The sequence below is a fragment of the Anthonomus grandis genome, chromosome 9 (genome assembly GCF_022605725.1).
Source record: "Anthonomus grandis grandis chromosome 9, icAntGran1.3, whole genome shotgun sequence".
Taxonomy (NCBI): Eukaryota; Metazoa; Arthropoda; class Insecta; order Coleoptera; family Curculionidae; genus Anthonomus; species Anthonomus grandis.
In genome coordinates this window covers 2,713,883-2,730,122 of record NC_065554.1, presented here as the reverse complement: position 1 = coordinate 2,730,122, position 16,240 = coordinate 2,713,883, and the positions used below count along the sequence as shown (strand labels likewise).

Here is a 16,240-nt window from a genome sequence, read left to right as displayed (position 1 = left end):
TTTTTTTAATCTCTAAAAACGCGTTTACCGACTTTCTTGAAATTTTTACAGTTTGTGAATACATTTTCTAAGATATTTTTTTGAAATTCTGACATTTATTCTCAATTTTTTTTGCAAGTGTGTTCTTTTTAAATAGAACAACTAAAAATGCCACTTTTTGCTCCTTGATTTGTGTGCGTATCTTATTCTTCGTTTTCATACATATCTCAGCACATTTCTGGCCTTCATAAAAAAACCAAAATGCTTTAAAATTACAGAAAAATTAGATTGATTACTGAAAAATTACCACTATATTTAGTATTTAAAAATTAAAAAAAAAACATTCAATAAACTAATTTATAAGATGGTACTTGTGGGATAAATTTTAAATAATAATTGACATGGTTAAATGATTAAAATGTATTTATTTTGTGTTTATGCCGGCATTTTTTCTGCGTTTGATATTTGTATAAAATTAAGCAAATAAAAGTTAAAAAGGTTTTTTTAGATATTAATAAAAAGTCGAATAATAAAAAAGTTTAACATCCTGTACCTCTAAAAAGAAGCCTCTCCGGATATTTGTTTATATGAAATTTTTATCTTAAAAAATTACAAGGAATCACCCCTTAAAATAAAAGTCATAATTTATGTTACACCCTGTATATTTATAATATGAATATCTCGACTGTTTATACGTGTTGATAGAATGTGGCAAATTACCAAATTTTTTTTAAGCTTATAGCGTTGAAAAGAATGCTAAGATGATTTTGTTTTTGTTATGAATGGATTAGGTCACATGGATTAAGCCAGAATGGATTAAGGCATAATTTTTAGGTATGACTTCAATAAAGTTTATTTAAAAAAATATCTAAAAATTTATATATTTACTGTGAATTTATTGAATTCACTCAACTGCCAGAAAGAAAAGAAATTATTCTTCCAGGCAACTGAACTGGAAACCGAAAAACCGACCAAAAAGTCGAGATTTTGGCACGCCTAAGAACGGAACGCAGTTTAAAAATAAGTGAAGAATTATTAAAAATTAAGTGGTTTCGTACGCAATTGGATAAACCTCAATAGACACAATTTTAAATTAATTCCGAGGATATTAAAGAACTGAGACAGGGATATATCCGAGAAACCTACCATAAAGTTCAGATTTTGGCTCTGCTAACACCTACATCCTGTACGCAGTTTAAAAATAAATTAATATTGGATAACACTCAATAGAAAAACACAATTTTAATATTATCAAGAATATTAAAGAACTGAAATAAAAATATGCCCAAAAAGCCTGCGAAGAAGTCATGGACGCAGTTTAAAAATCAATGAAGAATTATTATAAAATGTGAGATGATTGAATTCATTTAACTGCTTAAAAGTGATTAAAATATTTGTCTAGGCAGTTGAGTCAGTTATAAGTATGTAAAATTCATTGAACGTATTTAGAGTTTAAAAAATGTTAATTTAACAATTAAAAGTTTGATTTGACGTTTTTTTTGCCTTATACTATAGTTACAATAGTTTAAAAGTAATTTAGATGGCTCTGCACTTCCCCCGATATTTTTGGTTGTTTTATATGTTTTCTTTTTTCTATGTGTCTACAGTAATACTTTCACTTTTTAAAACAAGATAAATTAATAAATAATAAGCAGTTTTAATTATGTAGCAAATAAGTTGTAAATGATATAGAAACTTTTTTTGAACTTGAAAAAAGACAAACCCAGCGACAAGTATTAATGCATAAAAAGACTAATATTTTAAGTTATTTTTAACATAACAACTAATTCAACGCCAAGACAACTGTTATGACTTTTAAAACTGTAACAGCTTCTTATATGAAAGTATAAATAAATGAATAATGAGAGTATAAAGTAAATACCTCGTCCTATGCTTTAAAGCAAATTGTTCAGGAAATGAAAAAAATGCTCACAGAACTACTAATGCATTATAATTTAGCTGTTTTTTTTTACTGGTAGCTTCGTAGGTACAGAAAAGCAAAACCACTAATTAGAAATCTAAAACGCTAAAAATGTTGCTAAAAATAAATAAATAAAGTGCATAGAGAGAGTTTTGCAAATAAAATTAAAAAAATATATATCTTCTAGTTCTTCCCTTTATTAATCAAACATGATAATAATATTAAAACTAGGGTGAAAGCATAAACAAATCCTAATTGCGTTTATTTAACTGCATAAAAAACAAAGAAACATTTTTTCTAACAAAAATAAATGTTGGAAATTCAGTCAAAACAAAATCAAAATATAAATTATTCAAACAGGAAAATCCTCAGTTTGATTTTGGCATCCCTCCAACTTATCGTCTTCTTCGCGTGCAGCGGCAGGCTTTGTGAGATGACTTTTATAGAAAGTTAATTGTGGAAGACTCCTCCAATCGTTTCCGTAATGTTGAGCCAGCAACTTGTCAATTGTACTTTTGTCACCCTTCAATTGATTGCCTAATGGTATCTCTTTAGGCGATAGCGAGGAAACTTTGCAATTTTTTTTGCAAATACCTTTAGGTTGCCCAATATTAGTGCGATAATTAGGTTCGCCTTGCACCAGAACAGTACCATTATTCCTGATGAAAATGAAACGTTTTGCTTTATTGAAGGCAAAATGCCACGATGAGGGATTCTTCACTACTCTTTTGGTCTCTGCTTTCCAGTCGAATAGTCTCCAGTCAACCCCTAACTTTCGAACAGTGGCATGTTTTTTAATTATGTCATCATATTGACAAGGTTCGACAATTACTGGTGTCTTCTTTATGTCCTTTTCGACCAAACCAAAAACCCTGTCGGGAGGGATGAAGGAATGTCCAACCATCGGGAAAATCAGTTCCAGACATTTAATGTTTTTTGGCGCCCCTTCTTGAAGCCAGTGGGCCAGCATTGCCATCATTATAGTATTTTTATTTTGGCCGCCACACCCGTCGGCAAATAAATTTATTTTTGTTACGGAATTTTCAAAATTGAAGTTAATCAAAACATCTCGAACAGCCGATGTTATAGCATTAGAATGTTTCGGAGATTGAATTTCGGTCCATAAGTATGAAAAGACATTTGTGACTCTTAATTGAGTCTGGGAGCTACCACATACGACTGTGAAATTATGGTAATTAATTTGCTGGCTAAAGTAGGCAGATTGGTCAGGCAACCGTGGTAAGGCCAGATTCTTTTGACAATCAAAAGAAAAGGTAACTGTTGTTGGTTTAGTGTATTTAAGTAATTTGAAAAAGGTTTTTGCCTTCAATACGTGGATGCGATGTTCCACAATTAATTGATGCCTACCACTCGCGGATGTCATTGATTTAATCTGTTCTTTCGTCCTCAGGCAGAAAGAACAACAGTCAGTCTGTGGGGTCCCAAATGCAATATTGTAATTAGCATTTACATATTTTCTGAAATAACTTATTTTTACATGCATACCTTCCGGGGTTTTTGCCAGATATTGATTGTAGAGCTTTTTAAAAGAAAGGTCACAAGGTAAATACATCCGGACACTTGACTTGCTTCGGCAATAGTGCGATTCAACACACTGAATTGATTCAATGAATTGCTTTATGCTTTTTTGCTTGTCAATATTTTTTACACCTACTCGATCGCCACCTCTGCGTTCCTTTGGAAGAGCCCCGAAAAGCACAAAATTTCGCATTACCCTTTGAATTCTATCTTTACTAAAATTTGATATTTCCAAAAAGGCATTTCGGCATACCCTTATCAAGTGCCCATCCTTCAAACGGATATTGTATTGTATAGAAACCTGAGCGTGGTCTGTTTTACCTCTTTTGGGTTTGTTTCCCGTGCAGCAAGCCAGTATTCGCCTATCTTGTTCTATCTTGTCTTTAGATTCGTACAAGTACGCGTGACACTCCTTGACCTGCGCCATCGTTAGTGTCGTGCAATAATAAGGTTGTCCTGGTCGACCATCATGCTTGCAGGTCGGATACGTTGCCAGAGTCTGTGGTAAATGTCTAGAATAGAACAGCAGGGATTAATTAAAAGATTCTATGACACATTAAAAAATGATATACCCACCGCATACGCTTGGCAACATTTCTTTTATAGTTTTCTGGCTGACGTTCTTTCTTACGTCCTTTCCCAGCAGGGCTAGGTAAAACACTTGAACTAGCATGTAGTATTTCCATAGCAAATAAGACGTTAAAATAATAATTGAACACTGAACAATATCAACAATCGTTGAAATAAGACGGACGATAACAACTAATATGACACACGCTGCGACTGCAAATAAGACGTAAAAACACATAAACAGCTGCAAAAAGTCACGTGAATATTCTAACGCGCGCTATTGGTTCAAACGCATTCAGCGAGTTTTGCAACTAATTTCGCGAAGCATAGAGCCAGTTTTGCAAATTACAAGCCTTTTTGATATGATATTTAGGTATCAAAGAGCCTGTTTAGCGCGGAACTGACTCGACCAAACTATTAGCCTTATAAAAATGAACATTTCTGACACAAAAAACAATTTTCGGTAAAAATGTCGATTAGCGAGTTTTGCAAATAATGGCCTCAAATACAGTAATGGCCAAAAGTAAATAGACAAATGGTTTTTTAAAAAAATCAAAGGAAATAAAAATTCTATAGTAAAGATATTTAAGTATGTTATGGGCAACATAAACATGTATAAAAAAAATAAAACGTTCTTTAGAAACAATCACCTAATTTGGTAAAAAATACGAAATATACGCTGGACAAAAGTAGATAGACAAATTTTAAAAATAACCAATACTCTTTTTTTTTTAAGTTTTTTGTTTGATTACAAACTAAACCATCTACAATATTAGTATTTTGTAAAATATCCATTATTGTCTATTACGTAGCATTGATTTAATAAGATTGTCTATGAGTTTAAAACCAATATTTTTCCATTTCTGTTGCAACCGTTCGAATAATTCACCTTTATTTGAATAGTTTGTATCCCTAATATCACGATCTACAATTTCCCATAAATTTTCGATGGGATTAAGATCGGGTGACTGGGATGGCCATTTTAAAACTGGTATTTTTTCTTCTCCGAAAAATTGCTTCGTAATTTTGGAGGAATGCTTCAGGTCATTATCTTGCTCGAATTGGAATCTCAATGGCAAATATCCCTGTATATAAACCTGTCCATTATGCCCTCAATGCGATGTAACGGGCCCACTCCATAACCTGAGAAGCAACCCCAAACCATCACTGATCCACCTCCATGCTTAACTGTGGGTTTTGTATACTTGGGATTCAAACGCTGGCTAGAAGGACGTCTAACATATTGAATTCCATCGGAATTAAACAAATTAAACTTCGATTCTTCTCTCCAGCAAACACGTTTCCATTCATGTCCAGTGTATATGCTGACGGGTAAATTCCAATCGGGCTAAGCGATTCTTTTTTGCAATTTGCAAAGCAATGTTTTTTTTTGCTGGCCTACGTGTAAATAAATTCTCTTCTACCAACCTTCGTCTTACAGTCCTTGAGGACACATTACAAATCCCTAGAGCCTGTAATTCTATCTGAATTTGACGAAAAGTCATGAAAGGGTTATTCTGGCTAATTTGTTTTAATTTGCGTACAGCTCTAATGTCAATTTTTTTTGGTCGATTAGATTTATTTGTTGGCTCTTTTGTTGACTGTTGATAATTGCCCAAACAGCTTTTCTTTTAACATCAAATCTACGAGCAATATCAATTTGACGATCACCCACGCGATATGCATTAATAATGCGTTGTCTTAAATCAAGAGAGAATCTAATTCCGCGTGGCATGTTGCACCTTGAGTTAAAGAGAAGCAATACTATACTAATTTTATTTTATAAATATCTAGACAAAAAAATAATTCCAAAATTACTTTTGACCAGCTATATTTATGTTGTTGCTTTATCTGATAGCAAGCAAAATATTTAACTGAAATTTATTGGTATCTTTTTATAGACCGCCTTACAAATAACAATAATTTAAAATCTAGGGGACATGTGGGTAAATCTTTAAACAATTGAAGGGGTTAGTATAAAAAGGGTGCAAGTAACATAGAAACAGTTTTGAGATAATTAGGCTTAAAGTTGTGTTAATATAAAAAAATCCAATAAATATTTTTACTTCCATTTTTTTTAAATATAATACTTCAAATATGGTATTAATAAATTTTTAATATGATATTTAAATAAAAGTGTTTTTAACAAAAAAAAAGCACTTATACCCTTTTTATTCTAACAACTCAGAGAGGTAGTTTTTAACAGTGATTAATATAAACTTAAAACTAATCGTTCGGAAGAACATTATCAGTAACAGCCGATGTAGATGCTCCTGTTTTATTATTATTTTTCTTTTTTGCACTAACTTTTTGATTTTTCTTTTTATTTCCATGTGTCAACTCTTGGTAAAACTTATGGTGTCGAGGTGGTATGTACGCCATAAGAGATTGTAAATTCTTCCATTTGTCAACGCTGATAGATAAAGATTCGTTATTTAATAATGTTCGGAACATATTTTCCATACGATTACATGGTCGACCAGAAGCCAATGAATAACATTCACGCGTACAAAATGGAAAATCATTGTTAAGTGTGCACTTGAAATTAAATGCATATGATTTTGAAGTTTTGGCATAATTAAAGTGACAAATTTGTCTAAAGTTAATTTTTTTTCATGTTGGTATCTTTTTTTGGATCACCTATTGCAGCATTGAGATGTTCAAAGGAGTAAAACTGCTCTTTGGTCATTTCTTGTACCAAAAATCGCTTCGAAGATGATTTAATTACGTTGATCCAATCGAAAGGAATAAAAACTTGTGGCATTTTTCTTTTGGATTTTTCAATAAGGCCAAAAGACCTATCACATTCCATATATGTGTGTGACCAGGCTCCAAAAATTTATGGTCAATTTCACACAAAAAAACACCTGAGATTGCCGCATGTGCGTATACCAAACGTATTAAATATTCTAGAATATTTAAAATAAAAAGGGTACAAGTGCACTTTCTATTCTAAACAAATATTAACATTTAATAACCTACTTAATTCAGTGACCAAGAGATGGCGCTAGGAGCATTAAAAATCACTTGGATCCTTTTTATTCCAATAAATATGCATCTTAACTTTTGAATTATGGCCGAAAACCAAATTATCGAAAAAAAGCACTTGCACCCTTTTTATTCTAACCCCTTCAATTATATGAAAATAATACTTTGTCTATCTACTTTTGGCCACTACTGTATATACGTATGCTGGTCCCTTTTTCTATTAAAAATATTTAGTTTATATGATACCAAAACGATGCAACTTTATGTGAATGAGTAAATGAATTCATTAATTGTTAAAATATTTTAAAGCGAAGTATAAAGTTTATCAGTTTTAAGATGAAAATGATATGGTTTAGAGAAAAAGTATATTCTATAAATAATTTTAAAATCGAGTTTGTAGTTATTATAAAGCGCTGCGATAAAATAAATTAAATATTACAATGCTATAATAAAGTCTATTGATTTTCACGTTACGAAATAAGGTACACTATAATAATAATAATAATAATGTATAATCGGGGATATAGGTTAAAGTTTCCAAGGAAATTCGGCAACAACGTCTGCTTAACAACGCATTTCTTCCATTTGACACAGTGTGGAGTTTAATGGTTGGCTGAGGCGTAATTTTCTCAGCGGCGGAGTATCGACCCGGCAAAATCAATACAGGACTGAAACTGGAGGTTACGATAAGGACGACGGTAAATTGTCGTTGATGTGTTCACTAGCAAAAGAAAATATTTTATATAAATGAGTTTGAAGGCTTCAGCTTTGATAAGTTAGGTAAAAATAAGATGAATTGAACACCGCGTAAAAAGGGATAGTTTTTAATTAATGGAAACAACTATACGTTTAAATTGAATACATTAAACATTTAGGTATAAGTGCAACATTGCCTATTTGTGGCTTAATTTGTAGTAGATGTAGCCAATTCCATATTTTTAAAATAGTTTTTTGGTACTTATTGGAAGTAAAATTTAAGATTAAGAGTTGAACTTTAAAGGTTTTTGTAATGTTCTATCTGGAATAGTAATTTTTTTGCGATTTTCTTTTAACTTCCAATAACAGAATAAAGATGATAACATCGTTTACGAAACACGTTTCAAATAAAAAATTAAAGTAATAAATTTATTAATATTATTATAAATAAAAGTGTATATCATAGATTATAGGTTTGATATAACAACTTTTATTAGAAACAATTTAATAATTCTCGTAAAATTCAATATAATAAGAGAAATATATTAATTAAACTTAGCGGTGACGGCTACTCCATTAGACCTTTTGGTCAATGACCTGCCAATTAATATTTCCAAAAGCTTAATAATAATATAAATATATAAAGTATTTTTTATTATTTTTAAATTTAATTTACCTTTAGGAAAAGGAGTAAATTTAATATTTTTTAACGTGATTTTGTTTATTTTTGGTATGTTGGTTTTTGTAATAGAAATTAATTTATAAAAAAATGGCGCACAATGGGAAGACCTTGAAGAACCGCTAATGAGTTGAATTTTCACAAGCAATTCGAGTTCAATACCACAAAGGTCGCCAGAAATTAAAATTTAGTAAATTCATAGTGATGACGATTAACTAAATTTATAATTTCTCAAAAATATGTAGAAAAATTTAAAATACGTGTGCTGTGGCCCCAATAAAAAGAAATAAAAAACATTCACAATTAGAGGCTCATCAGTATTATTTCGGAAATGAAAAAAAATAAATTAGTATTAAAAAGGTCTATGCTTTGCAGAGAAGTGATAAATATTTAACGTTTATATAAAATTGTTGTTCTCCCCAATAAAACTAGAGTGAACAAAGCTTTCATATTATATAATGATTAATTATTTAATTTAACATTAGGTGATTCAATTTAAACTCAGAATTAGGTAGGCACAAGTAACAACCACATACATACAGGGTGGCCATTTGAAAACGAAACGGAGCCTATTTTGCGTCCCTCAGAACATTTGCGAAAAAATCCTCGGACCCGTCAATTTTTGAATCAAGCGGGAACCATTTTTTTGCTAGTTCCGCCTCCCTGAGGGCAAAGCCCTAGCGGGGGTGACAAGGGCCCCCAAAATTTTAAATGGAACGGGGGGTCGAGTGATACCTTATTTTGAAGGTATTTTTATGTAGATTGTAACCCTAAAGTTTTAAATCGTTACTATTTACCTAGTCGATACAGGGGCTAATAAAAGTTACAAAAACATGTCAAACATGTTTTTTATGAAAAAAAATGCTTGTAAATTTAGCAGTTAAATAAATACAAACAATTTTGTTCTCCTACATTGTGAACCGTACTTTCTGTTGTTTTTTTTTTAATACCCGTAGGTATCTATGCCAATTCTGCAAGGGAACTCTTGGTTATTGTTGAGACTGTTACTATAGCAACATTTTGAAGTTTAATAGTGGTTGTCAATTACTGCTGTCAGATCATAGTGTGAAACAAATAGCTTTTTAAAGTTAGTTAGTTACAACATTGAGTGTGATAATGGTTTATTCACTTGCTGAAAGAGTTAAAATAATTTCTCTTTTCTTTGCGAACAATGAAAATGCTAATAGAACTGCCCAGCTCTTTAACACACTACAACACCCTAATCGACAGGTCCATCGCAAGTACATTTTGGAATTGGTTCAAAAATTTAGGGAAACTGGGTCTGTCGCTAATAAAAAACGCGATGGATAATCCAGTGTTGAATGAAGCTTCAGAAGTAGCTATTTTAGGCCATATTGTGCAAGATCCTACACTGAGCTCAAAGAAATTATCAACCGTGTCTGGTATTAAGAGAAGCCGCATTCAGAAAATATTAAAAAAACCAAGTTTTATCCGTACAAAATACATCTCGTACAAGAACTAAACGAAGACGATTTTGATAGGCGAGTACAATTTTGTGAAACTATATCTGAACAAGCCGCCAGTGATCCACACTTTCTATTTAATGTATGTTTTTCTGACGAATGCTCTTTTTTTCCTAAACGGTACCGTGAATCGTCACAACTGTCGCTATTGGGCTGATTCAAATCCCAGAATATTTCGTGAGGTGCATACACAACATCCTGAAAAATTAAATGTTTGTGCTGGCATTTTTGGTAAACATACCGTAGGCTCCTTTTTTTTACCTGGCAATTTAACAGGAGAGATGTACCTGGAGTTATTAGAAAATACAATTCATCCAGCCTTAGTGGAGATACTAGAAAATAACTTAGAGTACTTGGAAAATCGCCTAGTATTTCAGCAAGATGGGGCGCCACCTCACTATGCTGCAAGGGTTCGTCAATATTTGGACCAAACGTTTCCAGGACAATGGATTGGAAGAAGAGGAGCTAGAAATGCCTCCTCGTTCCCCGGACTTAAGCCCGTTAGATTTTTTTTTTATGGGGCCATTTAAAAACTAAAATTTATGCTAGTCAGCCAACATCGCTAGACCATTTGACAAGACAAAGAATAATTGATGAATGTCGTCAAATCACCCCAGAAATTTTGCAAAATGTACGGGAAAGGTTTGAACAAAACCTGTATTATTGTATGGAAGTCGAAGGCCAACATTTTGAACATTTACTTGATTGATTTTATCTTTAAGCGCTTTATTATAACATTTTTTTGTAACTTTTATTAGCCCCTGTATCGACTAGGCAAATAGTAACGATTTAAAACTTTAGGGTTATAATCCACATAAAAATACCTTCAAAATAAGGTATCACTCGACCCCCCGTTCCATTTAAAATTTTGGATGCCCTTGTCACCCCCGCTAGGGCTTTGCCCTCAGGGGGGCGAAACTAGCAAAAAAATGGTTCCCCCTTGAATCAAAAATTGACGGGTCCAAGGATTTTTTCGCAAATGTTCTGAGGGACCCAAAATAGGCTCTGTTTCGTTTTCAAATGGCCACCCTGTATATAGCAGAAAATTGTTTTTTTCACGACCTAATCATTTGAGAAGAAGAAGACCTAAGATAAAACCTTATATTTAGAAATAGTTATTTAAACAACAATGATAACAATATATTTATTTAGTAAAACCTACATTCAAAACCAAAATAAAAGTTGGCCATAAGATTTGTCCATGGATGGTCTCGATAATCCAAAAATAGCAATCTGGTTCCAGAAATATCCTATCATAGGTAGACTTAATAGTAACTGATTTTTCTTGCCTTATAATATTAAAATTATGTTGATTCAGGTTGATCGAGTCGGTTGGAAGTAGCCGATATCACACATCTGGGGCTTGGTTGACCTTGCCAACCAGGCACCTTGGTCCCCCTGTGAAACACTTTTTACATACGCTTCGGTAGTTTCAAAAAGCTGTAAACAGTATCCCGGTTGGTCCAGAAATACTCAGTCAACAGATAAACCCACAACCAAGGTGATGATTGGAGCAGATACAATGCACACTATAATAAAACTTAATAAACTACAAACTTAAAATAACATATGTACATATAACAGACATACTATTACTTATCCATGGTAAATTCTCTGAAGAGCCCTCTGAATTGATTCAAAGTGATACAACTTTTGATAAACAACAGGCAAGTTCTTAAATAGAATGAAACATTTGTATAGAACTGATTTATGCATCTGGGTTGTGTTACATCTCTAGTATTATAGTTACGTATATCTCCAAAAACATTTACCTTATTTCAAATATAAACAGGAAGGATCTGATGTTTTAATTTCAAAATAAACAAACAGACGTTATACATACTTCTTTGATGTACAGACAACATGTTTAGGACACCCAACATAGAGACTCGCAGCTCTATTTTGAATTCCTTCCAGTTGGTCAATACTGTGGCACGTTAAAGAATAAAGTTGAACAGAACTGTAAATAAGGAAGAGCAATGGCATTGTAAAGTTTCAATTTGGTGTACATTGATAATTTTTTTTCCAATTCTTGTAATAAATCCAGCTTTACTTTAAAATTTTCTCATCACATAATCTGCATGAGCATGAAAATGCAGATTGGCATCGAAAATTTGTTCCCAAATATTTAGGTTCTTTGTCATAAAAAATACTTTTCCCATCACAGAAATATATTTCATATATCACTTATACAGAGTTCATATCTATAGAACTTAATATAGATCTCTTGCCAAATATACAAAACTTAGATTTCTGTACATTTAAACTTATTTATGTTTTATTACTGCAAAGCCAGATGAATAAGTTATCGAGTTCAACGTTTATGACCTGTTGCAGTTGATGAATATCTTTACCCACCACATACAGCATTGTATCTTTCGCAAACTACATAACATTACACCCCCGCACTACCCTCATCAGATCGTTGATATATGATAAAAAATAGTAAGAGGTTTAATACCGTTCCCTGCGGCCCTAATTTTTAATTTCTCTACTTACGGTTTGAAACGCTCTCTTAAAGCCCAAAAAGCACAGCAAGTACTAGATTATCAGGGTCAAGAGCTCTGAGCAAATTATCAACTATACTAATAATGGCAGACTCACATAAATGATTCTCACGGAACCCCGATTGGTTAGGTGCAACTATTTTATTTATATTACAGTGTTCGAGTAGCTATTGCTTAACACATACTTCAAGGAGCTTCCTATCAATAGGTACGCGTTAATTGGCGGAAATTCATTAAACAATTTAGTGCTTTGCACTTTTGGAACAGGAACAACAGTAGAAAGTTTCTAGACCTAAGGAAAAACCCCAGTACTTAAGGATATATTAATAATATCCAAAAGACGATCACCTCCAACGTAAGCAACCTGCTTTACTAAGCAGGAGCTACTGCTAGCCAAAGAACCTGCTTAGAAATACCACTCTCCCCACCACCAATATTATTTAGATTTTTCAGTATTTACTTCATTTTAGTCATAGAAACTTTATTAAATTGTGACAAGGTATTATGGACCGCAGGTAGCGCAAATATGCTTGTCCATTATTGGCTGCTAATGGAATATCGTCAAGAATAAAATCAATATTGTTCACTAAATAATAATTAAGTCTATGTGCAATATCAGAATCCTGTGTAATGATTTCGTTTTCAAACTTTATTTCATTATGCAGGCTTTGCTTTGTTTCCTGACAAACGCGTCTTCAGATTTTTCCAGAGATTTTTTTGATTATTTTTGTTTAAATCTATGGTCTGCGCAAAAAATCTGTCCTTTTCCACTCTTATCTTGCTTACGTATTATTTAATGTTATTTCTTATAGTTTTATATTCATTCCAAACGTTGTCGTTTTTTCTCTACGGTAACCCTTTTCCTGCATTTGCTCTTTTATATCTCGAGTTATCCATTTTTTATCGACATATTTCTGTTTCTGCATAATTTTAACCATTGAGCACATACTGTCAAGAATTTTTCCAGTATCTGTGATAAAATTATTAGCTTATAAATCAACATCTGAACTGTTTCTATTCCAATTGTATGTAAGCAGTTCTTCCTGAAATTTATTGCATTTATAGGTTTTAAAAGACCTAGTATAACTTATTATATCCATTATCAAGAAGTGCTTTGAAGAATTTTAAAGTTTGGATAAATACGGAATTAAGGAACAAACAAAAACTGGTCTTTAGAAATTAGGGAATAGTCCTCGTAGATATACTACTAAAATAAGTACTGAAACAATATATACCTATTAGTTTTTTTCAAAAAAAAAGAGAGAGACAACGCTTTGAAAGAATTAAAAAAACAGATTTGTAGCCTAATAATTTAGAGGGCGCATATAGAAGGCAGCTTTGGACAGTTAATGTAAATTTTTGTAGTTAAATAGACTTATAGACGATGACGACTTTAATCGGTGTGTAAAGTGACTGGTTTACAGAAAATAAGGATTTTTCTATAAATTAAATTTAATAGACTAATAAGACTAATCTATTAATGATAAGTAAAAGACTCATTCCAAAAACACATAATTGCGCAAGTGACGGAATAATATAAACAGATCTTAAATATAAACTGACGTCTAATATTATATATTGACGTCAAGATTAATCGTTACATCTGCATTTTTAGTAAGTGAAAAATATTAAATTCAAAAGAAATCAATTAATATTATTATTAGGCAGATAGATAAAATTAAATTTAGTTTCCTGTTTTTGCGTATTTTAAAAAAAAATATAATTCATAAAAATACGATTATTGGGAAATGTCAACATTTATCTTGAATCAACTCATGATATTAAATTCTCATCTTAGATACTTTGAATTATTTTAGAAAACTAGCAATAGACGACCTAAGTATGAGTATCCAGTTATATTAATTCGAGTATATTCTACAGGGTGTTACAGAATAAGATGCGGATGCTTAAGGGTTTTAATCCTTAGAAGATTTAAGAAAAAAAATTAAAATAAAGCTATGTCCTAAACCTTTAACTTTTGAGCTACAGGATGTAATAATATAGGTTATAATCTTAAAAAAAAAATCGTAACATTATTCATCATAACTTTAATAATTTCCTAGATATGTTTCCTTCAACCCTCTATTCAATGAGTATCAACAGCCATTTTTTTATGTAGGAGATTTTTTAAAAGTTTTGTCACACAGGTATGTAGACTAAATATTTTTGAAAAATATTTTGTATGCCACTGATTTTTCGTAAAATAAAAATCTGTTTTTAAAATTCCCACTTATTTTAGGGCAAATTTGATTTCTTGACTTTTTTACGTCCGACATGCGATTACCGCGGAAAAAAAAGTATTATTATGCATGGTCAGTTTCTTAGTAAAAAAAAATAAATTTATTTATTTTATAAACATATGTACACATATTATTTTACTACTAAATTAAAAGAACAATACGTGCACAAAAATTAAAATAGTTTAGATTAGCTGTTGGAACTCGCCACCACAACACTTTAACACTTTGTAGTTTTTTTAACATTTTATAGCTCAAAGGTTAAAGCCTTTATGGCATAGCTTTATTTTAATTTTTCTTCCTAAAATCACCTAAGGATAAACACCCGTAAGGATCAGCATCTTATTCTGTAATACCCTGTATATCTTTTTTTTAAGAAAATAAAATTTCACTTATTTCAATATTTTTTGTTACAATTTTTAAATTGAAAAAGGGATTGCGATTCAAAAGTACGCAGGGTACGAGGGATATTAAAGAATTACATAATATGTTATACCTAAATTTAAAAAATGTTCAAAGGTTCAAAATTTAATCTTGTCATACTAAAATAAAATATCATAAAACTGCTGAAATCAAGACCGATTGTCCAACGTCCGCGTAAAAATAAAACCTGAACCGAGTGAATATATTCAGTAACTTGGTCGGGTCACGACTCGGTGGCAGCCAGTAAAGAGATTCTATTTTCAGTTCTAAAAAGAAATTTAATCCAGCACTTAAATCTTGAAGCTGCTAAGGAATTGTGTTTTCCTGTTCCGGATTATAACGTGACATTCATATGCAAATAAGCAAATCTCGGTATCTTAAGCGAGATACAGCAAAGAAAACGGTAATAAAGAGTGCTGAGTATAATAAAATTAACCCTTTATACTAAACCATTTTATTTTAAAGGTTTTGTATTTGTTACCGTATACAGTGTGTTCACTTTAAAGCATGATCACCTAAAGTGGCTTCAAAGGGGGTCAAATTTCAGAAACTCCTAATCAAAAAAAGTACTTCTCTAATGTATAGGGTGTTCGAATAAAATTAATAGACATTTTTATCAGCATGGAAGCATTACGACTTCAAACCAACTTCCTCGTCAACATCGTCGACCAAGAAGGGATGAAGAAATTTAAGGTTTACGAAAAAATGGTATAAGATCTTTCAATCCAAAGTCAAATGCCAGATTAGATTAGTGCATGTAGTTACAAGGAATGGACATTGAAGATGACTGCGGCTTTTTGAAAAATATCTTGTACACGGATGCCTGCACATCTAGAGAAATGGATAGGATAGAGTTGTAAAAGCAAACTCATACTGCTTGGGAAAGGGAACAAAATTACCGTAACATGGATTCCGGGACATGCTGGGCTTACAAGAAATGAGGCGGCCGACAAGCTAGCTAAAAAAAGAGCAGAATTCAACCTGTTGGGTCCAGAAACAGCATTAGGCATTGCCTACAACACGGAAAAACACACAATCTCAAACCTGGTGCACAATCAAGCAAAGCTCTACTGGAAGGGATTACCAGGACATAACCATGCGAAAGCTTTCATACCGGACGTAACAAGAAAGGTAACAGATACCATAAGGGAACTTAACAGTAAGCACCTAAAAGTCCTAATGGGAATTTATACTGGCCACTGCAGACTACGTCACCA

At 32.1% G+C, this 16,240-nt stretch overlaps 2 protein-coding genes across 3 annotated transcripts in view; both read right to left on the bottom strand.

Annotated features, from left to right (window-relative positions):
- The window catches only part of LOC126740257 (uncharacterized), an 88,848-nt gene that overhangs the window by 42,380 nt on the left and 30,228 nt on the right, over positions 1–16,240 (bottom strand). The gene's annotated exons all lie outside the window — the stretch shown is intronic.
- Positions 2,080–4,466, bottom strand: LOC126740258 (uncharacterized). The gene is made up of 2 exons (XM_050446201.1): positions 4,016–4,466; positions 2,080–3,951 (listed from the first exon to the last, which is right to left on the bottom strand). The coding sequence occupies exons 1-2, from the start codon at positions 4,123–4,125 to the stop codon at positions 2,253–2,255; spliced, it is 1,809 nt and encodes a 602-aa protein (XP_050302158.1). The 5' UTR covers positions 4,126–4,466; the 3' UTR covers positions 2,080–2,252.

Bases quoted from the DNA above. Each gene is read 5' to 3' on its own strand.
- LOC126740258 (XM_050446201.1), bottom strand. From the start codon at position 4,125: ATGGAAATACTACATGCTAGTTCAAGTGTTTTACCTAGCCCTGCTGGG. The intron at 3,952-4,015 runs GTGGGTATATCA...GTTCTATTCTAG, and splicing joins AATGTTGCCAAGCGTATGCG to ACATTTACCACAGACTCTGG.